Source organism: Numenius arquata, chromosome 11, assembly GCF_964106895.1.
Source record: "Numenius arquata chromosome 11, bNumArq3.hap1.1, whole genome shotgun sequence".
Lineage (NCBI taxonomy): Eukaryota > Metazoa > Chordata > Aves > Charadriiformes > Scolopacidae > Numenius > Numenius arquata.
The window spans coordinates 23,579,946-23,607,133 of NC_133586.1; the positions used below are offsets into that span (position 1 = coordinate 23,579,946).

General features: G+C 53.2%; 1 protein-coding gene across 1 annotated transcript; it reads right to left on the reverse strand.

Moving 5' to 3' along the window:
* Positions 1-2,308: 2,308 nt before the first annotated feature.
* Positions 2,309-26,614, reverse strand: DUOX2 (dual oxidase 2). Its single transcript, XM_074156037.1, has 34 exons — positions 26,591-26,614; positions 22,289-22,358; positions 21,499-21,582; positions 19,806-19,970; positions 18,586-18,773; positions 17,094-17,295; positions 16,329-16,495; positions 16,180-16,240; positions 15,947-16,043; positions 15,666-15,753; positions 15,196-15,304; positions 14,698-14,861; positions 14,084-14,250; positions 13,766-13,884; positions 12,301-12,438; positions 11,901-12,014; positions 11,085-11,287; positions 10,644-10,829; positions 9,992-10,217; positions 9,212-9,305; positions 8,811-8,986; positions 8,474-8,543; positions 7,892-7,987; positions 6,775-6,953; positions 5,672-5,902; positions 5,336-5,435; positions 5,169-5,218; positions 4,920-5,047; positions 4,553-4,706; positions 3,767-3,999; positions 3,446-3,604; positions 3,129-3,284; positions 2,886-3,014; positions 2,309-2,431 (listed from the first exon to the last, which is right to left on the reverse strand). The coding sequence occupies exons 1-34, from the start codon at positions 26,612-26,614 to the stop codon at positions 2,309-2,311; spliced, it is 4,650 nt and encodes a 1,549-aa protein (XP_074012138.1).
* Between the last annotated feature and the right edge of the window lie 574 nt (positions 26,615-27,188).

Consider the following 27,188-nt stretch of genomic DNA (forward strand, 5'->3'; position numbering starts at 1 on the left):
TGTCTGTTAAAGCCTTGGGTGGCTGAAGGGGTCTGTGCTTTCGGGTCCTGGGGACCGTGCCCTAGGGTGTTGCCAGGCTGCAGGAGAGCTCGGTGCAGGCAGGACCATGAAACCTTCAATGACCCAACCGTAAAGCTAGTCTTTATGGCGGAGGTGGATCAAGTGATCTTGGCAGAGGTGGAAGCCTGTGAGTCGATGCTGTATTTTAACAGGACTAAGACATAACCCAGGACAACTTTCCGTAGCCAGAAGGAGAAGCAGTCACAGCACTACTCACCATAAACAGGGTCATAAAACCTAAAAATGTGTCAGCCTGAGCAGGTAAAACCAACCTGAGAGCCCGGCCCTGTCGTTGGATGTGGTGTTAGCAGGGCCTGTCCAAGAATTGCCAAAATGTACCTTGCCGAAGGATGCAATGGCCGGGCGGGGGGAGCCTGCCCAACTTTTGGCAGTGGGTGGGAGTTGGGGCTTCTTGCTGACCTGTGGGTCTCTCCTGGCCCCCAACTCCCATGCTGTGGGTGCCAGGGCCGTGTAGCCTCAGTGGCATGGCTGGGGAAGCGCTGGCCATCACAGACCCCCTTACTACCATGAAATGTAGAGAATCTCCTTGTGGTCTTGGGGGACTGTTTAACACCCCAAGGGCTGAAGCTGTTCCCAAGGGTCAGCCTCTTTGGGCTCCTCGGCTGTAATTTACTCCCACACCAGATCTTGCAGTGAGGCGTTGCCACTGCGGGGGCATTGCTGGGGCTGCTGAGCCTGGTAGGACAGAGTCTAAGGCTGGAATCTGTATCACACCCCACCTCACGCCATATACACACCACCAGTAGAGGGGACACTCCCTCCTGTTTAACCTGGACTGCATCAAAAGAAGCAGCTCGAGGGGGGGGATTCTGCCTCTCTAGTGAGATCCCATCCGGAGTACTGCTTCCAGCTCCGCGGCCACCAACATCAGAAGGACACGGATCTGTTGGAGTGGGGCTAGAGAAGGCCATGGAGATGATCAGGGGGCTGGAGCCCCTCTGCTGTGAGGACAGGCTGAGAGAGTTGGGGGGTTCAGCCTGGAGAAGAGAAGGCTCCAGGGAGACCTTAGAGCCCCTTCCAGTCCTTAAAGGGGCTGCAGGAAAGCTGGGGAGGGACTCTGGATCAGGGAGGGGAGCCATGGGAGGAGGGGGAAGGGTTTGACACTGAAAGAGGGGAGATGGAGATGAGATGTGGGGAAGAACTTCTTTGCTGTGAGGGTGGTGAGAGCCTGGCCCAGGTTGCCCAGAGAAGCTGTGGCTGCCCCATCCCTGGAGGGGTTCAAGGCCAGGTTGGATGGGGCTTGGAGCAACCTGGTCTGGTGGGAGGTGTCCCTGCCCAGGGCAGGGGGTGGGACTGGATGGTCTTTATGGTCCCTTCCGACCCAAACCATTCTATAACTATTTCCCAGTGGGCTGTAACTAATACTCTGTAGGAGGCGCAAGACCAGCACTATGCCACAGGTGTTGCAAGGCTCCAGGTGACCAAGACCCAACTACAGGAGGCAAGAAAATGATTTAAAACTTCAGTCAGCTTTATTAAAGCTCAATCACAGCCTGCGAGAACGGCAGCCCAGCAATGCAAAGCCAGGCATTACTTAAACAAGCGCAAATGATCCCTGATTAAAGGATGGTGATGCTGCTGAAAGAAGCCAACACAAACATGACCTAAGGCCCTACGCAAACCCAGGAAAGGCTCCAAGTACTAATGAGCGGGCACAAATGAGTACGTTAGGAGACCTGAGCCCAGTGCGAGGAGGGGGATGGTGGAGAGCTCTGGCTCCTCACCCCATGTGCATCCTGCCCCGATCCTGGGGCAAAGTGCTGTGAATTCAGGCTGTGCAGAAGCACCAAGCTGTTCCCCAAAGCTCTTCAGACCCATTCCCTGTGTGACCCAGCAGCAGACGGGCTCTGTCTCGTGGAATTAAGGTGGCAGAGCCCAGCTTGACCTTAATGCTGGGTGTCTGGATTGGGACACTTCCAGCCTGACCCTGGGTGTGGGGGCTGCAGGAGTGCAGGGATGGCAGCAGGATTCCTGGGGCTCAGGGCTTCACACCAGGGCTGTGTGGGGTGATGCTGGGATGGCAACATTTTACTGGTGCCCTGCATGCTAGTCGCAGCTTTGCGGGTCTTGGCATCCATGCTCTTGGCCACAGTTGGCTTTCTCCTGGGGATGGTGGTGGGTAGGAGCCCAGGGCCATGACCACCTGAAGCATTGCTGCATGGGTGCTGGGGTTGAACACACATTTCCGATGAAAACTTTTCTGGGGGTGAAATGGCCTGGGGTAGGGTCAGAAATTCTCATAGTGATGTGCAAAGTAGGTCTGGTCCTTCTTGTTCAGCTGTCGACAAGCCTTTTCCACGCTCTTTGTCATCCCCGGTGGGCCACAGCTGAATACCCCGATCTTCTGCACCTGGGGAAGGAGGGACACAAAGGGGTAGAACCCAGCACCACAGCTCTCCTCTCAGCCCAGCCCCTTCTTGGCCCCTTGCCCTCTGGCAGCTCTGGGCACAGACACCAGCCGAGAAGTTTGTCCCAGCCTTAGGAAGCTTTCAGGGAAGTTGTCACCTCCCTTTGGACCCACTGTGGCCATGGAGGAAGGACAGGATCCCCCAAGGTTTTTGCCAGCTCTTGGCAGCGACTGCAGGCAGGGTCTCACCATAGTGGGGGAGGAGGGGAGCATTTGGCTGGTGTGGGGCATTGGTGATCCTCATCTGGGCTCCAGAGAGAAAGTGGGGTTCATGTCCCTTCTGCCCTCCCCTTGGTGTGGATGTCACCAAGGTCTTCAAGACCTTGGGGACAGGCTGGGACCAGTCCTCCACACTGGCAGTTGGGTGCCTCTCTCCCATCCCCAGCCAGGCACTGACCTCGGGGTGCACCTCCTGCAGCGAGTTGAAGAAGGGTACGAAGGGAGGGCGCCCGAAATGGGTGATGGAGTGCAGCCCTGTGAACAGGCTCTTGTTCAGCACCTTCTGGAAGTGCCGCTCACAGATGTACTGGAAGAGAGATCAGCGCACGTCAGATGGCCCAGCACAGCCCAACATGACCCACCACGGCCCAGCATGGCCCACCATGGCATGACATCCTCCCCAGTGGGTGGCCAGGCTCACCAGCATGGTGGTGCGCAGGTCAAACTTCTCAGCCAGCTGTGTGATGTAAATGTGCACGGAGACCAGGTCGTTCCTGTCCGCCTCCTCCACCTCACGAATGATGTCTGCCAGCCACTCAAACTGCCGCTGCGTGCGTGTCACCCAGATGAAGTAGATCTGTGGCACATAGGGACAAGGCTCAGCACGGGGCTGGCAGCCCACAAACATCCATGGGGCTCCTTACTAGATGGGTCATGGGGGGATTTTGCCCCTGAAGAATCCACCAGCAGCAGGAAGCATCTCAGGAGGGCTCTTGTCCTCCAGATGCTTCCACTTACCTTCTTACATGGCAGCTTGGAGCTGATGGATGACTTGAAGACCAGGTCCTTGAGGATGGATGCGAAGGGTGTCACCCCAATGCCTCCTCCCACCAGCACTGACACCTCAAACTTGTTCCACTCCTGGTGGCCCTCCCCAAAGGGCCCATCCAGATAGAGCTGGAAGAGAACCAGCTGTCAGCAGAGCATTTACCTCCTCCACTTGCCCAGGTCTTGGCCACCTTCAAGGCTGGAGAAATGCCTTGGGCTAGGCACGATCCATTGCTGAGATGGTCTTGGGCTTGGATGTCCCTGTTGCTGGAGAAGCATCGCAGGGCTTACCTTGGGCAGCTTGCCGATGAGGGCCAGGCTTTCAGGGGAGTAGAGCTCCCGCAGGCGAGTGGTCCAGGGCCCCACAGCCCGGATATGCAGGCTCAGCGTGTCCTCATGTGGTGCCGAGGTCAGGGTGAAGGGATGGTACTCAGTGGTGCCCAGGGCCACACAGGCGATGCGCACCCACTGCCCAGACTTGTAGTCAAAGTCCTGCGGCCGCTGGAACCGGAGGTGGGTGACGCCTAGAGGACAGGAATGGGGGCTTCATTCAGGTGGAGACATTGAACATTGGAGAGGAACGGCTGGGGGAGATGAGTGGGCTCAAGGACAGATGGAGTATTAGAACTGATGCAGGGTGGGTGGGAAGGGGTTTGGGGACAAGCCGTGGAGGCAGGCACTGGGCTCAGGATGCTGAAGAGGCCGTGCTGGGGCAGAGCCCAAGGGCCAAGTGCTTCTTCTTGGGTAAATAACTGAACCCAGGGTGTGATTATCTGAGCTTTGTGCCTCAGTTTCCCTGTCTTTGGGGGGGGGGGAGTGGCGGCACAGGAGACCCTTGCCATGCAGGGGTGCTGCAAAGGCATTGGGGCAACACATGTAATGGGATGCAGCTAACTCTTGGAGGTGCCAGCCTGAGCCACCTGCACATGTGACAGCCAGCAGGACATTTCCTGGGGCTAGGGTCACCTATGTGCCACCTGGGTTGGGAACTGCTGCCATCTGAGAGCTGGCAGAGCTGATAGCTGTGTTCCTTCCATCGTTGCCACCCTGGGTGCAAGGCTGGGGAGGATACGGTACCTGAGGGCAGGAGCTCGGCTTTCACCACGCTGATCTCCACCTTCTTCCTGCTCAGGCTGAGCAGCTTGTCCGCGCTGTAGATGAGAGCTGGGATAATGAAGTAGATGTGGAAGCGGGGCTGCTGGATCAGCGCGTAGCTGCCGTGGATGATGACCTGGGCAGGGAGCAGCCCCCATCAGCACAGCACTTGGCACAGCAAGCCATCGCCCCATGTCTGATTTGGTGGCAGCTCAGCAGCAGTGGGGAGCCAAGATTACGCCCACCAGCTCCCTTGGGACCTCCACAGCTATTTCACCATGTCAGCCAGGCTGACCACAGGCTTGCGATGCATGGGCACCACCCCACCTTCCCAGCCCAAATGCTTTACCAGGACGTAGAGGAGTATGTAGAGGTGGTGGGTGATCCAGAAGCCCTGGAAGCTGACGCGTCGGAAGTGGTGGGTGGCGAACACGTACATCACGGCCAGGATCACGAGCAGCAGCACTCCTGTCATGCCTGTGAGAGGAGAGGTTGGGAGGTCCTGGGGGGGGATCAGGGCAGCCCCACAGGGGCTTCACCTGGGCTGTGCAGAGGGCTGCCCATCCTGGGCATAGGTATGCAGGTGGTCTGGTCTCACCTGGAATAGTCTGGAAGAACCACCAGTAATACTTTTGGGGGAGCTGTGACCTGGAGACGGACAAGAGATTGCACCATGAAGTGGCCAGAGCAAACTCCTGGTTTCCACTTTCATTCCTGTCCATTCCCAGGACACCCCACCTGGACCATGCTTTGAATTTCACCTACCCATCATCCGTAAAGACACTGGAAAAGAGGCAGGACAACACGCTGAGAGGCATGACTGAGAAGATGTAGACATTCACTATGTGACCTGCAGTGTGGAGCACTGTAAGAGAAACCAGGAGAGAAAAGCATCACTGTTGCTGTGGATGGAGATGCGGCAGACCCTGCTGATGTGCCCAGGGACCTGCCAATTCCTCTTCTCTGGTGCAAAGCATCTATGTCTCTCCAGGCTCCCTATGGGTTTTCAAGCTTCTGCCTGGTCCTGCTGTGCTATAGTGAGCTGGTCCTCCTGCTTTAACTGTGGTTCGTAGGTGGCACATACCCTAGCAGCCCACCTACCTGAGAAAATCAGGGCTGCCATGGCAACCCAGCGGTGGAAGTCCACGGCGGCATCGAAGGGGATGTAGTGATTGAGGAAGGTCTCCCGCAGGACAGTGACGAGGTTGCGGCACATGGTAAGCAAGATGTAGGAGTACATGAAGGAGAGGCAGGCAGCCGATCCCCGGGAGATGATGATCCCCACAAAGGTGGTCTGTGCTATTCCAGTGCTGGGGGATGCAAAGGCATAGTCTGGGAGAGAGAGAGCAAAGCGGGTGTCAATGTGCATGGCACTGAGGGCCATGACCCTTCCTGCAACAATGGGACAGTCACCTGTGTGGCTCCACCAAGAATGGGTGCTGTGTGGGGACAGGGGCATGATTCTCTGTGTCAGACCCCGCAGCGCTGCTGGGTGACAGGTTCTCCTTGGAGGACAAGGGAGAACATTATCCTCCTCTGCCAGGCTCTGTGAAACTGCATCTTGGTAATGTGTCCTCAGTTGGGCATCCCAATATGAGAAGTATCAACAAATTGGAATGATTCCAGTGGAGGCCACCAGGATGGATAGGAGCTGGAGGATGTCACGTAGGGGAAAGGCTGAGGGAAATGGGCTTGTTCAGGCTGGAGGAAATGGGTCAGGGAAGACCTTGTGGCTGCCTGCCGCTTAATGGGTGTTACAGAGGGGAGAGAGCCAAGCTCTTTCTCACAGATGCACAATGAAAAGATGAGAAGCAAGAGCATGAGCTTCACTGAAAGAAATTCAGGTTTGAATATAAAATGAAAACTCTTCACAGGGAGGATGGTCAAAAACTAGCACAGGCCCAACAAAGTGGCAGGATCTCCAGCCTCAGAGCTCTTCAAACCTTCTCTAGACAAGGCCTTCAGCAGCCTGATTCAGCTTTGAAACTGGCCTTACTCTGAGCAAGGCATTGGACCAGCCCCTTCCAGAGGTCCCATCCAACCTCACTAATCCTTTGGCTATTCCAGAGGAGGACCAACACTGTTGCCCAAAGTTGTATGGGGACCTTTCACATCCCAGCATGCCCCATGCAACCGGCAACTTTAAGGAGAGGACACCATGTCCCGCTCCACATCTGGGGCAGCAGGGCTGGATGGGCACTCACAGTAAGCTCTCTCCACGAACAGGCCAGCAGTGATGGCAGAGAAGAGGGCCACACAGACGATATGGCGCCGGTAATTCTCAACGAAGCGCTTGAACTCCTGGATCTTCTGGTGAACTTTGTTTCGCTCATACTTCTTCCGTTGGGCTTCAGTGTACAAATGCAGCTGGTACTGATTCACCCTGGGAAATGCAGGAGGGCTGGTGTCATTTCAAGGTTTAGCTGGCAAGATATGGCTCAGGGCCATGCTGCCCAGATCCTGGTCTTCCTCCCTGTGCAGCTGTGGCCACATCTGCACACCAGTGACTTGCAGAGCTGTGTCAGCAGTTCATCTCAGGTCGTCCCACAGTCTATACGCTTTTGAAAGCTGATAACAAGTCTGCAGATAGTGACTCATAAACCATAGGTAAGAACTGTAATAGATAATTTTTATAGCAATATTCAACCCTCCAAATCAATTCCAGGGAAAGTCCTTGGAACTATTATGAAAAATCAGGTCATGAAAAACAACCGCTTAACTTCTTCCTTGTAGAAATATTTGGGGCTACTACAGCAGCAAGGACCAGGGTCTCTCCTGCAGCTCTTGCAGGCAGCCCACAGGTCAACCAGCAGTGTCCCAGGGGGCAGAGGAGCGCAGGCAGGACCTGCCAGGCAAAGCCTCTCTCTGCGGGCAAGGCATACACTCTAAAACCCGCTGTCCCAAGCTCTGGAGTTGGCCATTTCATTTGTTTTCAATAGAAGCATGTCGTGGTTTTGGCCAAATTTACCAAAACCAGACTGACAGATGGCCCTTCCCCCCCTCCTCCCCCCCCCCCCCCCAAAAAAAAAAAAAAAAAGAGAGGAGAGGAGGAGATAAGGAGATTTAGAAGTTTAGAATGAACCAGCTATGGCACCATCCCCACCGAGATGGGGTTGTTATGTCTGAGGGGCTGGGGCATCTCCTGCAGGGATGGTCTCGCATCCCCTCCCTATGTTGCACCACCACCATGGGTGTGCTGGCTCCTTGCAGCAGTGCCATTTGACAGGAGGACTACCCGGTCTGACACAGAGATGTGAGAAACAGCAAACAGGCTGAACCTGTGTCCGAGGAGGCCACCCTGCAAGGAGAGGGAGTACTCACTTTCTGCCTGGTCTCTTCCTCAGCTCTTGCCCTTCTCGCTCCACATACTGGCTCACAGTGTCCAGATTTGGGTCCTTTTCTTCATCTGAGATGGTTCTGTTGGAAAGAGAGCTCTGTCTAGCCCAGAGCTGTACTTGCAGGAAGGGCTTGACAAAATTTTCCCCCATTCCTCCACTTTCCATCTCAGGCTCATCTAAGGAGGTGTCCAGCTCTTTCCTGCACATCTGCTTGTGTTAACTTTAATTGCATGGTACATGGGCTGGATTCACTCCAAGATAATCAGCCCCTCTGAAAAGCAAGGTAGGACTCCCATCCCCATGTAGTGGAGGCAGTGGGGGCTCTGCAGGATGCAGGTCCTCCCCTCTGCCTACCTGGGTGCCAGGGGTGGGCAGCAGCCCCACTGCAGTGTCCAGCTTGCTCACAGTCACGTCCTAACACAGCCGTACCTGTTCCCCAGTGCTGGGTGTGCAAACACCCGGTGGGAGCATTTATTGGAGAGGCTGAGGCCAAGGACGGATGTGCATCAGGGCAGAAAGAGAAGAAGAAATAGCAGCAGCAGCAAGACTAAGGAGGAGAGCTTACCCTTTCGGCTCTTTCTTTTTTATGAAGGAGACGCGGTTGTGCAGGTTTTGCTTGAGCACCTCAGGGACACCTTTCAGGAACCAAAAAGACAAACAACTGTTTAGAGTGTGTGAGATGTGGTGGACAAGGTTTAGGCATCTCCCCCGGGCAGGGGTGGGATGGAGAGAGGCTCTGAGCTGACCCAAATATGTCACAGAGGGAACAACAGCTGATGCCCCATTACTGCAGCTGGGTTGGAGAGACTGATGGGACAAGATTTGGGAGCTACACATTGGGTGCTGCCCATCTCCTCCAGTCCTGCAGGGCCTGTGGTGACCCAGTGCTCCTGCCCACTGACCTTTGATGCAGAGCTGTGTGAGACGAAGCTCGCTGTCATGGTCCCGCAGCATGTAGTGGAAATCCTCCCATGTCAGCTCATCCCTGTCCTGAAACCCTGAGGCCCGAAACATGGACTCGGTCACCTGCTCTGCCTGGTCTCTTGACAGGCAGTTGTTGGAGATCTCAATGAAGGACCTGGAGCAAGGAGGGGAGATGGGAACTTTAGAGACCACAGCTTGAGCCCCAGACCAGTTTCATAGGAGAAATGAACTCTTGATTGCGAGTGCTGAGCTCGTGAGCTCTCATGTAGCACCCTTGGGGAGTGAAGCATAGAAACTGGGTGCTGCTTTTGAAGACATCTGTGTTTACAGACATTGTGAAAACATCTGGAGAGTTGAGGAGCATCCTCAGTACGAGTACCTGAGCATCCTCAGAAACTCGTCCTTGGAGAGAAACCCATTCTCATCAATGTCATACATCCTGAACATCACCTTGGACTTCTCCTCTGGGGACCCTAAAGGGGAGGGAGAGATGCAAAGTAAGAACAAGAACCTATTTTCATTGGCAAAAATGCTGTTAAACATTGTCTTTGAGAGTCTGGAGCTGCAGTAGTGAAGTTTCATCCAGCTCTGAAGAGACTGAAAGCACTCTGCTTATCGCAGCTTAAGCAGTGACTGAATGTGAATAGCATGAGCCCTTCCACTTGACTTTCTCAAGTGCAAGGTGAAATACCACGTAGATACACATTCTTTCTTGTGCATTATTTTGCTAACTCAAAATGTGCTTTTGCACAACAATGTTTTTTCTGGGAGCTGCTTTGATTGAATCTGGCATTCAGCAGCTCCATCAGTCAGATGGAGTCAGATACGATGTCTGATATGGCTGTTATCCTCTGTCAAGGAAAGGACACATGGTCCATTCAGGAGATGGGGCAGACTTGTCTATGTCAGCAACAGATCATCAAATCACTGCTCTGAGATAGCTCCCCTCATGGACAGTCTTACAGAAAACATAGTTGCATTGTCACTGCCCCATAACTCAAGTTGAAGCTGTCCTGACTGAAGGGAATTTTAACCTGTAGTAGTGTCTACAGATTGACCTGCTGGAATGGGTCTTGTCCTTCACTCTGCTGGTAGCCTTGCCAGAGCCTTTCTAGGCTGAGGACTACAGATGCAGACACTAACCAGCTCCAGCTCCCACCTTTCATGAAGACCACCAAGATATCCAGGAACTCCCGGAAGGAGATGTAGCCGTTGCCATCTTTGTCAGCCAGGGAGAACATGGAGTCCACAAACATGGAGTGGGCTTTGAGCCCCAGGGCCTCGGCAAACTCAGCCCTGCTCAGCTCACATGTCAGAGACTCCTTTGCCTTTTGTGAAGATTCAAAGTTGAGCTCTCCAGCATCGGACTTGTCGATTTCCAGCACCTGCAGGTTGTGTCCCACAAAAGAAAGACCATGAGTGCTGGCAGAGCAGAAGTCTGGTGTTCACTTGCCTGACCTATTGCACAAAGACTGGTGGCTGCCCTGGCACAAAACTCATGGCAGACACCACGGGGAAGTCCTGTGTTTCTTCTACACCACATGACTTTCTCACTGAACACCACTGACCGTTATGGAGACCTCAGTTACATCATCCAAAAGTCTCTTTGCAACTTTAAACACTTATATCACCACAGCAGAACTCCCTTTTTCTTCTGCAAGGGAAAATATCCCTCAGCCCTGAAAGTATCAGCAACTTCCTTGTGCATCACTTACCAGATCTTAAGGTGAGCAACAGCAGCAACATTTATTGCTTAATCAATACAGAAATACCTTCCTCCATGCATCAGAGCCTGCCACACCTCTACATACCTGAGCAAACAGGTGCCTAAAAAAAGTCTCCAGAATTTGTTTTCTCTGCTCCTGAGTGACCGCCCGTTTCATCAGGCTCTGCTCCTTCATCTCAGACAGATGCAGATCAAGGCCACTCTCCTGCATGTAGCCTTGTAGCTTCCCAATGAAGCTGCTCCTCTCTGCCTCCTCGCTGAAAAGCAGCACCTGCAAAAGACCCCACCGAATGGCTGTGAGCAGCAGAGGCTCAGTCGGGATGTGAGCGCTGCTGCTCTTCACCACAGTGGTCGCTCCATGGTATGAGCTGGACCTGGTGGTGCTCAGGAGGCTACAACTACCCTTCAGGGACCTACACTGCTCCCAGTGTCCAGGACTGAGTGGTGCAGGGGGTACACGATCAGTGGCAGAAGGTGGTGGAGGGTCCAGGGGAAGGTATCATACCCTAGGCATTGTGGTACTCACCAGGTCGTACTCCTTGGGGCTCTTCAGGAGCAGAGCTTTGTTCCCTTTGTTGCTAGAGAGGATCACCTCCACCCTTTGATGGGCTTTCAGGCTGATGCTCCGGAGCACAGACCCTCTCCCATCCAGCACTTTGAGCACTTTGTCAGCTTGGAGCTGAATGTAGACGAGAGAGCTGTCTGTCTTGGGACCATGCCACTCCATGGCTGGTGGGAGAGAGAACAGGACTCAGCTGGAAAGGTGCACCTGTGTCCCTATTCATCCCAGTACCTCCACCTTCACTGAGATGCAGCTTGGGAGTGATTGCATGACATGTTAAGGGAAAAATGATGATCTTCCAGCTGCAAAGCTCAACCACACAGTCACAGGAGGAGTACAGACCATGGAGCAGGGAGGCAGCATTTTTCCAGTGTCCAGAGCAAGGAGATACAGTCCCCTGTCCTGAAGCTACTGATGCAATTGCTTTAAATAGGTTTCCTTCAGGTAGGGTGTGATCTAGAGAGGGTTGTAATTAGGGGGTCCTACAATGACTCAGGTTGGAAAGGACTCAGATTGGAAAGGTCTCCCACTCAGCCTCCTGCCCAAAGTGGGACCAGCTATGGGGTCAGGCCAGTCTGCTCAAGGTTTTATCCAGGTGGGTCTTGGATAGAATGGAGACTGCACAACCTCTCTGGGCTACCTTGCTCCACTGCTTGACTACCCTCCTGGGGAAATACATCCAGTCTGGAAATAAGCTCCAAGCCCAGCTCTGCCTTGGCATGTGCCCTGACTTCAGCAGCTTCACCAGACACCACCACAGGACCAGCAGTGCCACCTCACCTTGTACGGCGTCTCCGGTCACCTCCCTCCGCACGCTGGAGCCCTGCTTCTTCTGCAACTTGTTGAAGTCTTTCTTGCGAAGAACAGCAACAATCCAGGCAACAAACAGAGTCACTGGGGACACATGGGAGAAGAACACGAGATACCTCAAAACTCCTTCCTTGAAAGCATCACCAGTACGACCGGGGTGTTCTTCCGTGTCATCCCCCGTTCAATGTTACGTGGTTTTATTTAATGCAGGGCTGCACCATGAACCATCTGATGCCCAAGGGCCCTGCCACCTCAAGAACTCAGGAGTGGCCAACACTCATCAGCTCCCGCTTGGATGTTCTTGGTTCATGGGCACTCAGCCCCTTTATCCAGTGGCAGAGGAGAAGGGTAAAGAAGTGGAGCAGCAAACCTAAAGGCAGACAGCAGAGGACAACGATGATGATCCCGAAGCCTGCGCCGCTGCCTTCAAAGTAGTCCAGCACAGTCATGGGTGTGCAGTTGGCCAAGTGTTGAGCTGTCAGCTGCTGGGGCTGGGGGCATGGGTCACCTGCATGGGGGAGACAGGCTATGAGTGTCATGGACCTTTTTCTCATCTCACCTCCATCATCCACAGGTACCATCTTAATGATGCTGGGTCACTCATTGCTGAGTGACCCAGGGAGCACTGCAAATCTGGGGTGTTCAAGTTAAACTCCAGATTTTAAGGGTCAACCCCTGTTTTCAGGATGAACCTTTGCCTGCTACAGCAAAACAAGCATAGAATTGGGTTCAAGCACTCTGGGAGTTCAGCACCATCACCTCTTCCCATGGGATGGGTTGAGCAAGAAGCACCCTGGGCCATGGCAAATTGTGGGTCAGAGCCTCGGCTCATCTGCATGCTGTAAATCCAGGGAGTCCTCTGGTACAATTGCACAGAGCATATGCTGAGGGAAGTAAATGCCTTGCAAGTGCTGGAACGCGCATCATATAAAATGCTTTCAGTAAATGGGAAGGGTGTGGCAAGGTCTGCAGAGGAAAAGGCAGACTGCTGTGTTCAGCCACACCTCACCCTAAGCATGGCACCAGCTCTCTTTCTGCGGCGAGGAAAGCTCATTTCAAGGATGGCACAGAGGGACACCAGGGTGAGGGGTGCACATCAGCATGGGTCTAGGCTGCTCCTAGCCTGCTGGGAACCCAAAACATGCTGGGATGCAAGCTCTAAGCTTCAGGATGAAAGCTGGCTGGCACAGTTCGTGCTGCTGTTGCAACCACATCTGCAGAAACCCTGGCCAGCCCTTCCAGCAGCCCTGGTTAACCAACAACCCTGCTGGTGGAACAGCTGAGCAGGAGTGGGTGTTGCGATACAGCACCCAGGGCACCTTCAGGGGCTGATGCAATTAAAGGCAAAAGTAGGCATCGTTACACAGTTATGGTACGCAAAGCTTAACTCATCTGCAAACTTCATCATGTTTCAGGTCACTCGTCAGTTTAGCCTGCAGACCTGTGTGTGCTTGTATATCGAAGGAGTGAGAGGACACATCAGTGAGAAGCGTGACACAGCGTGGGGTATGCAGAGGCTGAGTTTTAACTCCAGCATGATCTTCCAGCGCATCAATTACGTTTTTGTACCCCGAGATCCTCGCAGCACACATGCAATGCATGTGCCTGGACTTCAGCCCACTTTCAACGTCAGTGCTGCCCACCTTGCTTACAAGCAATCCTTGCATTTTGCACGTATTTTGCTGGCTTAGGGGCATTGCAGGTGTCAGGCTTGAGAAACTGCCAGCCTGATGCTTTCCCTGTGTCACTGAGTCACTGTGTGACACATGGAGATCTGCCTTCCTCCCTGACTTGCTGGTGCTGTTTGCTCCCTGCACTCTGCTGTTTGGACTCACCATTGCTCCAGACGAACACGTGGGGCTGGAGGTCTGTGAGGCTTGCATTGGTGACAACAGCCAGGACATCACGGAAGGTGGTATTATGGATCTCCCTGATTTCCTCCACTGTGAACAGCCTGGGGGAAAAGATGTGGGGCCAAATAGTGGCCCGGGCTGTCACTGTCTGGCAGCAGGAGGGATGTGCTCTCCACACTGTTTTAAGAAGTGAGGAAGCTGGAGGGTGTTTTTTCCCCAGTCCCAGTTATTACGTCTTACTGGGGCTGGCAAAGCAGTGGGTAGCCTGCTCTCTGTGCCAGACAGGGAAGATGAATTTACCCATTCTTGGTGTTTTCAAACCAAAATCTGTCGCCATCACGCAGGCGCACAAACTGGTCCAGGATGATGGCACTGAAGAGGGAGCTGTCAACTTCCAGCATGCCTCCAGGGAGCAGCTCCAGCGTGGCCGTGTTGTTGGCATACAGAGCAGTGACCTTCTCCAGGACCTGGCCAGAAACCCCCACCGCACACATGTGAGCAGAGGGAATTCTGCCAGAGCCTCAGAAAGTCTTGGCAAGCCTCAGGAGGTGCGAGGAATGTGAATTTCCCAGACATTGCAAATCCGTGGGCTGGGAAGATGCTCAGCTCCACACAGCCTTGAGCTCACCGCTTGGACTTGAGAACTAAGCATCACTCCCAGAGCATCTCAGCCCCAGGAGGAGCCGAGTTCGCAGCTGCACAGGAGCTTAGCACTGGGGCCAGATACATTTATTCACACCATGTAATTACACAGTTATCCCAATGCAACAGCCCTGCAGGCATGAAAATGAGCTAAGGCAAGATGAGCACTGAAGTCCCTCTTCCTACGTTGCTGGAGAAGCCAGTTACTACCTGGACTGTCCCAATGTTCTTTGACCCACACACTTTCTGTGCCCAGATCAGTTCCCTCTTACCTGTCGCTCCAAGTGTGGGGCAAGATCTGACCAGTTCTGGAGAGGCTCCAACCCAAATTGCTCCCGGGCTTGGTTATAGGTGGGCAGGCCAAGGTCTCGTCCCCGCTGAATCCAGCTGGCCACGTAATCGGTGCGAGAGTACTTCAGGGGCCCATACCAGAAATCTGTGGGTGATTTAAAACCATAGTGATGGCAAGGCAGAGCCAGAGGAGCAACCCCAACCACCATAGCTGCCAGGCTGGCCTTGTGCCTCTGCCATTGGCCGTGCTGAACAAGGAGATCATCTCCATGCTCATGCCAGGACGGTCTCAGTAATGTGCTTAACATGCCCTGCAGCTTCTTTGCACCTCCATTAACAAGGTCGAAGCTGCTCTAAGCATGTGGTTGGGTGCTGATGGTGGTGGCAATGGGACATGCCTCCCCACCTTGGCCTCTGCACAGCCCCAAGAAAGAGAGTCCCCCACCAATGCGCTGGTTGCACTGCAGGGGAGTGCAGACCTTGGAGATCTTCCACCACGATGTTGTCCTCTCGCTCTGCAATCTGCGAGCTCATCCCCAGCAGGAGGTTGTCCACGTCCACAGGGTCCGCCTGCTGCAGCCCAGTGCTCTGAGAGTAGATGGGAAGAGCAGGTGATTCCTTGCAGGACTGAGGACATGGGGCAGCCCCATACCCTGAACTAGTGACCATAGAGGTGCAGACCCTGGGCATAGGGGGATGATGGACTTTTTCCAGGCTTATTTTCTTTATGTCAGCTCGACCCTGAGGTCTGAGCCTGCTGTGGCTGGAGACAGAATGTGGGGATGTCTGGATGGGGAGGATCTCACAGCTCTTGGTTGGCTGTCATGCTCTGCACCCAACTTCCCTTTCAGACCCCTGTAAGGTCATCCGTAATGTAAAGCAAGGAATGAAGCCCCACCCCTGGCCAGTCTGCCACATCCTCGGGACCCCCACACTCCCTTCCCTGTACCTCTCTGCTCCAGTAGCTGTTGCAAAGCCGCACCGCTGGGAATGAGCCTCCAGGGCCGGGGACTTTCTGGAAGTTGCACTGGGTGTCTCTGGAACAGCAGAGAAGGGCTGGACGCACAGTCCCTGGCCAGGGCTGCCCCAAGCTGACAAGGCTCAGCTGTCCCAGCGAGGTGCAAGATGCAGGGAAGGGACAGGCACCATCCCCAGCCACCACCTCAGCTCAGGCATCCCCTTCCCTGGCAAGGGCACCGCTGTCCCACAGCCCCACTGGGCTCATCCTACCTCTTGTAAATGCCTGGTGGCACCATGGTGGCCAGGAATTGCCTTGCAGCCACCACGAACTCTGGTGAGAGGCTGGGGTCCAGGTGCTGCTGGTAACCTGTGGGGCAGCAGCCAAGCTCCAGCAGCCGGGCTGGAGGGAAAGGGGGCCAAGCTCCCTCTCCTGCCCCATCCCCCAGCTCCCCTGGTCCCCCAACTCCTGTTCCCCACACGCCATTGCCCACTGTGCCCCTCACCTTTGTACTCCGGGATGCTTGTTCCCAGCAGGGTTGGCAGCCACTCGTACAGCACGATCCTCTAGAGCACAGAGGAGCCCCTGGGTCAGGGCCAGCACTGGGGAGGATGCTGGGGGTCCTGGCAGAGCCAAGGGGTTCCCATCCCTTACCTGGAAAGTGGCGATGACCCGCTTGCGAGCATGCTGGAAGAGGTCCTCATCAGACCAGGTGGGGTGCGTCTGGGCCAGCATTGTGGCCAGGTGGTTGTGGTACCGAAACCAGGCGATGCTCTCAGCCTGGAGGAAGCGGTTCTCATTCCCCCAGGCACTCCCCAGGTCTGCAAGAGCCGCCAGGATCATCAGTGGGGGATGCCGCCACTGGGTCTAGCTTTGCCTGTGGCTGGAGGAGCACCCCCAGCCCTTTGGCTGCAGCCAGCATCCCTTCATCCCCTTGCCCTGCCTTCCTCCCCAAGGAGATGGGCAGCCCGAGTGAGAAGCAGCACCAGGCCCCCAGCACAGACCACGGGTCAGGCAGGTGAGGAATTCTGCAAGCTGAGCAGGTTTTTGTCGGTGGTAGCCCCTTCCCTTTCCCCAGAGGAGATTGCCTCAGATCAGAGGGACCAGCACCCACTGGTCTCCGCATGTTGGCTGGGAAATAACCTGCTGCCTTCCAGGGATGCAGCACCTGTGAACCTTAAGTTCACAGTGTGTCTTTGCTGGGAAGCCTTTGCTGGGGCATGCATTTTCCTCTCCCTCAGGCTGAGAAATGGCCTGCTCTCCCACGGGACTCCTGACCCATGTGTCTCAGCTCACAGCACTCCCCTGCTTTTTCCCAGCATCCCCTCTGGGCTCAGCTCCAAAGACCTCCTGCTCCCCCTGGTCATGGTCAGAAATGGATCCAAGCAGGAAAAAACCCATTGAGGATGCCACCATTACCATAGATTCCCTGGGGACCACCCTGTCCCGTGGATGGATCCAGCGCCTTCCACATGGGGACCCTGCCATCCGTCTCCCTCGGCAGGCGCCCGCTGGGCCCCGACGCCAGCTGTCCCCCTGAGAAGTTCCTCAGGGCATCGCTCCAGGAGTGTGAGGGGCCGTAGATGGAGCTGCCGTCTAGCCAGCCTGTCACCTCATTGGTCTAGGGCAGATGCAGGGAACCGACATTAACAGGCACCGGGGTCTCAGCAGAAAGGTGGGGAAAAAAAAGGTCTGAAAAGTCCCAACCCAGCCCTTTTCATCTTGCAAAGCAGATACCCCATCCCCTATTTTAACAAGAGCTATCGGGATGAAAATATATACACCAACAATCTCTAGGCAAACTGCAGGAATTAGTGCCAGGTACAAGAAAAGACCAGGTACAGGGATTTTTTTTCCCAATTATTTTCAGCTATGTCCAGAGGCAGACATCTGTGAATCCCTACATAGGCAAGGTCAAGTTGGAAGGGGACTAAACCCATCTCTGGGGAAACTGGAAACACTGAAGCCCTCTGGGGAGCCCTGCCCTTGCAGCAGGGAGTCTCATTGCCCTGGCAGCATGTTGAATATCTTCCCTGCCAAATGTTTTCATGAAAACATCCTTTTTAGTCTCAAACCATGCTGGAGTTTTCATTCTTCTAAGGTTTGAAATACTGCTAAAAACATGACTTGCCAATCTGGTCTCATCATGGTTTGTCATGTGAAAGGTTCAGGGGAAATATTTTGCTTCAGAAAAGGGTTTGGGGTTTTTTTGGGAAGCTTTCCAGCATGAAAGAAAAAGCACATGGGCTTGGAAACACATCCAACCTCAGCACAGCAAAATATGGAGAAATGGGGGAAAATCTGGATTTTTTCCAAAAATGAGTGAAATTCAGAGAAGCTTTACAACTTTACGACTGTACTGGATCAGTTTTATGATACGTTATTAAAGGTAAGAGTTGGTGCCTAAAAAACCGTGTCATAATTACAGACCTTCTAGAGCAGCACAAGTTTATAAATTGATTATGAAAGTTCATTGCACTTGCACTAAAAAGGCTCCAGTTATCACTTGTTTCACCAGATACAGTCTTACCTTTACTAATCCTGACTGAGGTGATAAAACTTTCTCAGGCAAGGAAGCCTGCAAATTGTTCCTGCTTTACCCTTTCCTGTTCTGCCATCCATAAACCATGCAAGATAGATACTCAAATTTGCATTAAAATAGGTGACATAGGCAGATATAAAGTAATTACATTTTATTTGGCCAAGAAAAGCACTGAGCTTGAGCAACCACAAATGTTGGAGGTTGTGCTTTGGTTCATTTGCAATTGGTTCAAACACTTGAGAGATGTATATATTTTTAAGGAAACAATGGTGCTTTCCTTTTATTTTTGCAAACACTATTTTGGCTGCTACAGACCCCAGTGTTGGGGGAAGAAGTGTTAAGCTGAAAGGCAAAGGAAACACTACCTACCTGTTCCCGGGGGCTGTTGGGGCTCTGCCCCGTCTCCATCGCCCATTGGATGCGCTGGAAGGGCAGGACCACGTCTCCAGTCCCCACAGGGTCAAACGTGAGGTCTCCAGGCGGGATGTGGATATTCAGGAACTCAGCAGGACAGCCAGGTTTCTCTGTCCCCAGGATGTCCAAAAGTACATGGAAACCTGCCAGAGACCCAAGGATGGTCAGCAGCTGGGAGGACTGCCAACAGCACCTGGAGCAGGATGTGATGGTGGGCAGCTGAGCTGTATGTGGGCTGAGGGGATGACCCTTTGCAGCAAGAGTGGTTTCCTTCCTTGCCTTCACTGCTGGTTTGCTCTACAATTTTGCAAAGCAGGGCTCCAGGAGCTCCTGGCCAGGCCTCATGAGTAGCGTAGGGTTATTCAGTGACCAGGGTGGGGAAACTCAGCCAGCAGATGTTCAGAGACCAACAGCAGCTGGACCATCTGCTGGCCACCACTTCACCAGGAGTGAGGCTCTGCATCTAGCCACTATTTCCGAGTTCCTCCTTGCCTGTAGCCTTCAAAGCCAAGGGTAGCTGCTGATGCTGAGCCTGGTGGCTGCTGTTACTGTTGACCCATTTGAGCTTTGGTGTGATGGGAAAAAACTACCTCCAAGGAGAAACAAAATGATACTGCACTAGTGGCTGCCCCTTCTATGGCCTCTCTTGGGGCCCAGCACCCCATCATGGGTGTCCAGGGATGTGTATGAACCTTAAGCTGTATGTCTAGCTGTGAGCTAATTGTCTCCAATTCTTTAACAATTTCAGCCTGTTTTCTGCATGAGATGAGTGTATTTCCCAGAGACAGACATCCCTGGGCTTAGAGACCCAAGACCCTGCTGAGCTCCTGAGAGGCAGCAATTCTTCCCAGCAGTCACTCACAGCACGGCTCTTACTGCATCTGTCAGGCGTTTTGCAACGGGGTAACTCTACTGCTAAAACAAATGAGGAAGTGCCCAAACAACAAGTATCATTATTTGTGGCAACTGCCAAAGGTCACCAAAAATTCACGCAAATTCTCTCGGCTGTACAGCACTTTGGTATGGCAATACCCAAAGCTTTATCTCTCAGGTGTGGGTCTGCTGTGATGCAGTGGGTGAGGAGTGCTCTGAAGTGTGGCCTTGGGGTGTGGGAAACTGACATTTTTCCACCCAAACCAAGATTTTTCTACCTGATGCCAGGCCCCAGCTCTTACCAAAGAAGACAGCCAGCACAGTTGTGTTCCTGCGTGAGGGCAGTCCAGAGGGTCCCCGTGCCACCATGTTGCTGAGCTGACGAGCGTTGGGCACATGGGGCTCTTGCAGAGCCTGGTAGACGCCGTCCGCATAGTTGGCAGGCAGAAGACGCAGCAGCCTGGCACCTGCAGCACCAAAGTAACATGGTGTGGGTCCAGCAGCACCCAGCAGACAGGAGAGGCAACAATATTGGGATACACCAGCATGTGTGAAGGTCCCAGAAGAGAGCAAGAAGATGGCATAGATGCTTCTAGTGGCCAAGAACACACAAGTTTTGGTACCGATGCCCAAAACTTCTTGCAATCAGTTCTTTTAAAACTAGGAGGGTTCCTCCATGGGCATGTTCCCTTCCAGTTGTCCTTCTTTGGTCCATGTGCATCCCCACTGCCTCCTGGAGGTCTTGGGTGGTGGGTAACTGGAGTGACATTAAGATGCCCATGTTGACTATGCAATCCTGCATAAACATAGTGATTGCCAACTGTAGGAAACAGGAGAGGGAACAGACATAGAGGGAGAGAGACAAGGGAGAAGATGAGAGAGAAACGCCCTGACTTTGCACCCACTGCCTGTCCTGAAAAGGCAGCAGGTGGGAGTTCTTTTCTCAGTCATGAGCAAGTTCATTTTGAAAGGCTCTTCACCAGTGTAGTGGGCTTCATTTGCTGGATTCCCCAGAGCTGGGAAACCTGAATTGCTGGCTTAGTTTCGGGTTTAGTTTCCATAGATTTTTTTCCAAATGTTAAGGTCTGATCTGTCTGCTCTGGAAGATGGAGATCTTGTCTGCCAGGGACCCACTGGATCTCCCTAATAAGCTTTGGTGTAACCAAGGGGTTAATGACACACTTATCATGCTGGAGAGTCCTTCGGATTCAGAGGAACCCGCGTAATTGTCACTGTGCCTTGTGTCACTGTGTAGGTGTCATCTGGGCTGCAGGAAATAGGAGGATTCATAATCTTAGATGAGATCCTGCCTGATCTGCCCTGGTCACAGGCTTGGGGACATCTCCTGGAGGTGGACCCATGGGCTGGTTTTAGGCACAAGAAAGCAGCTCACAACTGGCACAGGGAAATCCTGCATGCCTGTCCCAGTACAGTACATGCTGCACAGCAGCCCAACAACGCAATATCTGTCCTCTGCAGAGCAGAAAAGGAGTAGATCTAGCATGTCTGGACCATGAACTCTTCTGTCTCTGGCTTTCTGCTGAGTGCTGTTTGAACTTCATGCCGATTTTGGCTAAAGATTCCTTTTCCCAGCTCTGGGATCCCTGACCATCAATGAAATGCCTGCTGGAAAGAGATGGGTCCTCCCTGCCTTGGATATTTTGAATGGCCCTGCAAAGGCACAGCTCTGGGACTGACCCAACACCATTGTGACCTGCAGATGGTACCTGGGCAGCAGGTAGAAGTAGGGGGGACACAAAACTGGGCTGCTTAGCCCCTCCAGGCTTCTCCAACAGGGGGTCTTAGGTGCACCTAGGGACCTACCTTGAGTGCAAACACCCACCTCTCAGGGCCAGAGGAGGTGGCATTGCCTGGTCATCTGCCTGGTTCAGGCTCCAATCATAAACGGTTTCTCTCTCAGTGGTAAATCAAGCCAGATGCCAAAGTGCCAGCTCGCCCCATCCCACCATTCCCATCCCTGGGCCTGGCACTCACCCACCGAGCCGCGGCTGTGGTGCAGTAGGTTGTTGTACCAGCCGTCGTAACGCTGTACCTCCCAGGAGATGCTCTCCTGGGCTCCTGGAAGAGACCAGACCCACTTGGTAAAGAGCAAAACAAGATGCATGAAACGAGCATCTCCACTAATTATATTTATATTAGTGACATTTTCCCCATTTTTTTCTGAGACTTCCTGTATGAACCATTTTTTAGAAAAGTTTTGCACTCCTTTTGAGGGATAAGCAATGTCTAAAATTAGAAATTCACACTTGTGATCTTGATTTCCCCAAATCAATTTCTGGCCCCCACAGTCTAATCCCAAAGCATCTTCATTTGTTCCTTTTCTCTCATTGTATCAGAAGAAGTGTCTCCTTACTTCCGACCCCCACAATGTCCATGTGAGTCTAGCAAAGGCCTTGACACTGGAGTTGGGTTCTCCTCCATGCATTATGTATCAGCATCAGCCTTTGCCAATAAACATATACTTTTTTTCCTTTGTGTTAATTTTTATTCTTTTTATTATAATGCCAGTAAGAAGCTCTAGTTCCTGGTTACAAGCTATATAAACATCACATAAACATATAAGTACATAAGCATATAAACGTATGAACAGCAGTAGGTGAGTCCCCCAAGCTGCAGGCTCTGAAAATTCGGTATTTTGCTCCATTTTTTTCTGAAATCATCCCCATCTCTGATATGGTGTTCCATGAGTTAGAGGAAATTCCTTTGAGGGGCAGAAACTATCCAGGATCTCCCCTTGGGTCCCCTTCCCTGAAACTGTACTTACCTGCCAAGGTCCACGTCCCCAGCAGAACCACGGTCAAACTCAACATTGTTTCCACAGGTGTCACTGGCCCCTAGGTCTTTGGAAGCAGTGACCTGCAAACAGAGAGCAGGAGGAGAAGGGAGCTGGAGCCGGGCTGCTCCCGGAGGCTGGGAACATGCACAGACCATAATCTCAGCTCCCTCTTGTGGTTTCAGCTGCCTGGTAAAACCCCACTGCTGTCATCATCCATCAGAAGTATCTCCCGATTTGGGCTGTGGGAAGGTGGCAGGGGACAAGTGAAACCCCATCACTCTGGGAAAGCTCTGTCAGGAGGTGTCAACTGGCCTAAGACGACATTTCTGCTGGAGCAGGATGGGTATCCCTGCCTCGGGATACCCCAGTTGTAGGTTCACAACTCATCATCCACGACAGGAAGACATTAAACTATGCCAGCTCTGTTATAGAAACATGCTCTTTGTTACAGAAATAGACATGTTTCAGCCGGCAATTTCTCTGCGTGCACTTTGTCCAATCCAAGCAAAATCCAGTTGTGAACAAAATGCTAATAGCCTCAGCATTCAGTCAGGCCTCCTAAAGTGTGCTACTACTGCAGATCAAGACCTCTTGGTCACCTCTAACTTGATAGCACTCTTGATGACATCAAGAAGTCACCTCTAATTTGATGGTCACCGCTAACTTGATTGGCACTCTCTCATGACCAGCCTTTCTCATGACACTTTGCCATCGCTCTTTCCACAAAGACCCTGGACCCAGAGCAGATTTTATCACTGGGATCTGAACATTTAAAACTCCAGCCAACACCTGACTGAAAAGAGGGATTTCCAGCCATGAACAGCAGAGGCTACGTTTTTTGATCATGAATGACACAATGCTGCCACTGGCTTTTCAGTCACAGGAATGCCAAACTTGGATTTAACTCCAAGACAGGGTTTTCTGCTAAATATGGTTCATTGTCCGTTGTTCCAGCACTGCGGGTGTGTATCCAAAGACCAGCATCATTTCAGAGGAGCCGTGTTGCCAAGAGATGTGGCGTTGCACAGGTTTCAGCTTTTCCTACATCACTCTGTCACAAGCCAAAGTGACACATTTAGTTTCCTTTTCTCATTGTTTTAATCAAAGCTTAAAGAAATTATGGTTTCGGAAAAGCTTACACATTGCCAGCAGCACTGTAGGTTTTATTTCTGATTTCTGGGAATTGCAATGGGGATGTTTCACTTATAACTCCCAGTGGCATAGACTGTAAAATGTGAGTCACTTGGCAAATGAAGTAGTTTGATATTTAATTATTGTCATTGCATTCACATTAATTGTGTTCATAAAACTGAACGGTCATTGCCAGGCTTTGAGCATAGCGTATAACCCATGTTAACTTCCTTCCACCAGAGATTTCTGCACTTCTGGCCTTTTGCATTGGAAAACAAGCTGTTTCTCAAGAAGTGACATTTCCACGTTCCTCCTCTGTCGCAGCAGCTCACCTGCACTCTACCCTTACAAAACTTTATTACAGGCACACCACTTTGTTACCTTCCCCTAACATGGATTTAATGTTAGATCACTGTCAAATACCTCTGCACTGATTGCATTTTCAGTTCTAGCCTCGCCTCCATGAGAATGGGAGCTGGGGTGGCTGTAAGCCTCAGAGCTACTGAGAGCAGAATTGGGTGGTGTCCCTGGTCACCCAGTGCCACCCCTGTTCTCCTGGAGCATGGCCATGTGCAAGAGGCCGCCACAGCTCTTCCATCCCACAGCCCTCTGCTGAGCATGGTCTCATGGACATGAGATTTGGGTTGTGCAGCTGATGGGAACCAGAGGCTCTCTGAGCCTCATCCCATAGGAAAACCACAAAAGTTTGGTCAATGGTTGAAGCATGGAGATGCCTAGGACCTCTGCCAGGAGTGGCAGAGCCTAGTTGCCATCACCACATGGGACTCTCCTGCCAGAAAACTCTCTCCATTGAAGCTGCCTGAAACCAGTGGGGGGGGCTGCGTGGCTGGAGACTTTCTGAGCAACCTGTAGCAGCTGTGGGTTGCTTGTCCATGTGGCCTCCTGCACTGTAGGAAGGGAATCCCCATAGACACAGCTGGGTTTATCTCCTGCTGACTCAAAATGTACAGAGCTGCAACCCCCATGTAGAGCTGAGCTCTGAAGGTGCTGCAGATTTATCAGAGTCGCTCAGGAAACATGGGGCAAAGCCAAGGCTCACAGCACACCACCACAGTCACAGCATAGCACCTGCCCCCCTTCCCCTCCAGTCTTCTCGCAGGGATCTAGCAAAAAAAGAGTTTTAAAATTCCTTCTGTCACTGAGCAACCTCCATTTTCTTCAGATGTCGGAATCGATCTTGACCCAAGTCATGAGATGACATGCCAGTTCTCACGCACCTTTCACCTCTCCATGGCCCAGCACTGAAAACCCACTTATTGCCTAGTCAATCCAAGACTGTAGGTGGAGTCTCTGGAGGCTTTTCAGCCTCGATCATGGCCAACATGATACAGTAACAGCGGTGGTCTTGCTCCAAGCAGTAGGTTGGACCACAGACTTCTCAGGGCCCTTTCCACCAACATGGAACTCTTTCATGCCTCTACACTGTCTTTATGTCTTTCTACAAGTTACTGGGCACATCAGCAGTTTGTCTCTCTCAACCAAACCTCAGGAATCATTTCCCTTCCCCAGGAGCAGCTGTCCCTGGCAGAACTTGGTCTGTAAAGGCATGAGCAGACATTGACATCATGTCTCCCCTGCCTATCAAACCTTCCCTTGCTGGGAACCTCCTCACAGGCAAGGCTGAGTGTCAGCAGTCCTTACAGGATGTACTCAAGAAGAGGAACACGCAGATCTGGGCTAGGAACCTCACGCCCCAGGAAGATGGGAATCTTATGAGTGGCACTCAGCTGTCCCACAAGCTCCTTTCCATGCTTCATTTGAGAGCTCCAGCTTCACACTCCCCAGTGTTCTCTCCCATGTGCTGAGGACCAGTTGCCAGGCTTCTTCAGAAAGAAACCCCTGCTCTCACACCTGCCTCCCAAATCTCGCAAACCACCCAGGGGGTTCCTTGACATAATGAAACTAGACTGACCTTGGAAGCCCATGGTGCAGCTTGATGAGGGAAAACTTTGCAAGCTTTGATTGTTTCCATAGGCTTGTTGAGCTTTCCAGGAATTTTGTAAGATTTGATGAGCCCTCCAGTCTCTGCTTTTCCACAGATTCCCTGTGTGACCTTTGGAAAGTCATTCCTGCCCTCTGCACCTTGTGAAATCAAGCACCCACTTCTCCAGCCTTGTCTTCTTCCATTAGAGGGGATCCCTGTGCCCTTTCAAGGCCTGGAATTTCACACACCTCCAAAAACGGTGCTGCAGAGGGTGCAAATACATGGTTTCCCCCAAAGCAAGGATCTCGTGCTCCACCTGATCTCAGCAGACTTAATTCCCCTAAAGTTAGAACTTCAGCCTCCAAATGTCTCTTGAGCTCTCCCCAGAGCCACGTGTAATCTGGGACTGTGGGACACATCAGCTTCCTAAGGGAGTAGCAGCCCCACTGCAGAACTCAGTGTGACCATACAGGTAGAGGAGAGTAGTTTCACAGCATTTGAGAAGCCTGGAGCCTCGTCCCCATGGTTCTTGTTAGTCACAGCTTATTTCTAGCTTTCCCAATTGCTGGTGGGACAGACTGTGGAACTGTCACCTTCCCCCACCAGCCAGCCAGCCAGCCCTGGGGTTTCAGAACAGGCTGCATCCCCCAGCCTCAGACATCATCCAGAAAATCCCAAACCTGTGCACATGCTATGGACAACGTGCACACAGGGACCACCAGTGTCTCCAGCTTTCCCACCTGGGGATACCCCTGGGGCTAGATGCCCCAGGGCCACCACAGTGTACAGCAGGACTCCCTCCCCTGGTGGGACATAAGGGGTCCCCACGGTGTCCTGTGCCCATGCAGGCAGGGACATGCACAGTCCCAACCCGCTCTGTCCTGTGGCCCTGCTCCATCATGGGCAGGGATGTGCATGGCTCCATCGCACCCTGCAGGTGAGGACATGCATGACCCCATCCCACCCTGTCCTTCCACATGACCCGAACTCCCCCTAGTCCTCCATGCAGGCAGGGATATGAGTGGTCCCAACCTCCTAGTCCTCCATGCAGGCGTGTGCTCCAAGCAGGCAGGGACACCAGTGGCCCTGGCCCCTTGGTCCTCCATGCAGGCAGGGACGTGTTCTCCCATCTTACCCGGTCCCCCAAGCGGGTGGGGACACCAGTAGCTCAGTAGCTTCTCTTGCAGGTGGGGGGACACGTGGCCTCATCCCACCTTGTCCATCACAAAGAAACGCATGTGCCGACCCCTTCCATCCCCCGACGCGTGGCCCCATCCCAACTTGTGCCCCAAGCAGGAAACGGGAGTAGCACGATCCCCTGCCCCCTCCACCGGCGACAACGCGCGTAGCTCGACTCCCCGCCAGGCAGCAGCGTGCATGGCCCTGTGTCGCGGCTTGGGTCCTTCCAGTTGCCCGCGGGAGGAGGAGGGACACGCGTGGCGCCGATCCCACTGACCCCACGCAAGAAAGGACACGCGTGAGCCCAGTCCCCCAGCCTCCATGCAAAAAGGGACACGCGTGGCCCCGATCTCATAAACCCCAGGCAAGAAGGGACAAGCGTGGCCCTGACCCCCCGGACTTCACGCGAGAGGGGACACGCGTGTCGGCGGCCCCGGTGGCGGCACTCACCTGCGCAGCGGGCAGTGCGGCGGGCAGTGCGGCGGGGCGGGCCGCGCCGGCATTTACATAGAGCTCCGCGCCCGCCGCCGCCTATAAGAGCGCGGTGCGGGACGGTGCCACCCGAGCCCCGCCGCCGCCGCCGCCACCGGCAGGTAGGTAGGTCCATAGGTAGGTAGATAGGAAAGGGCCGCC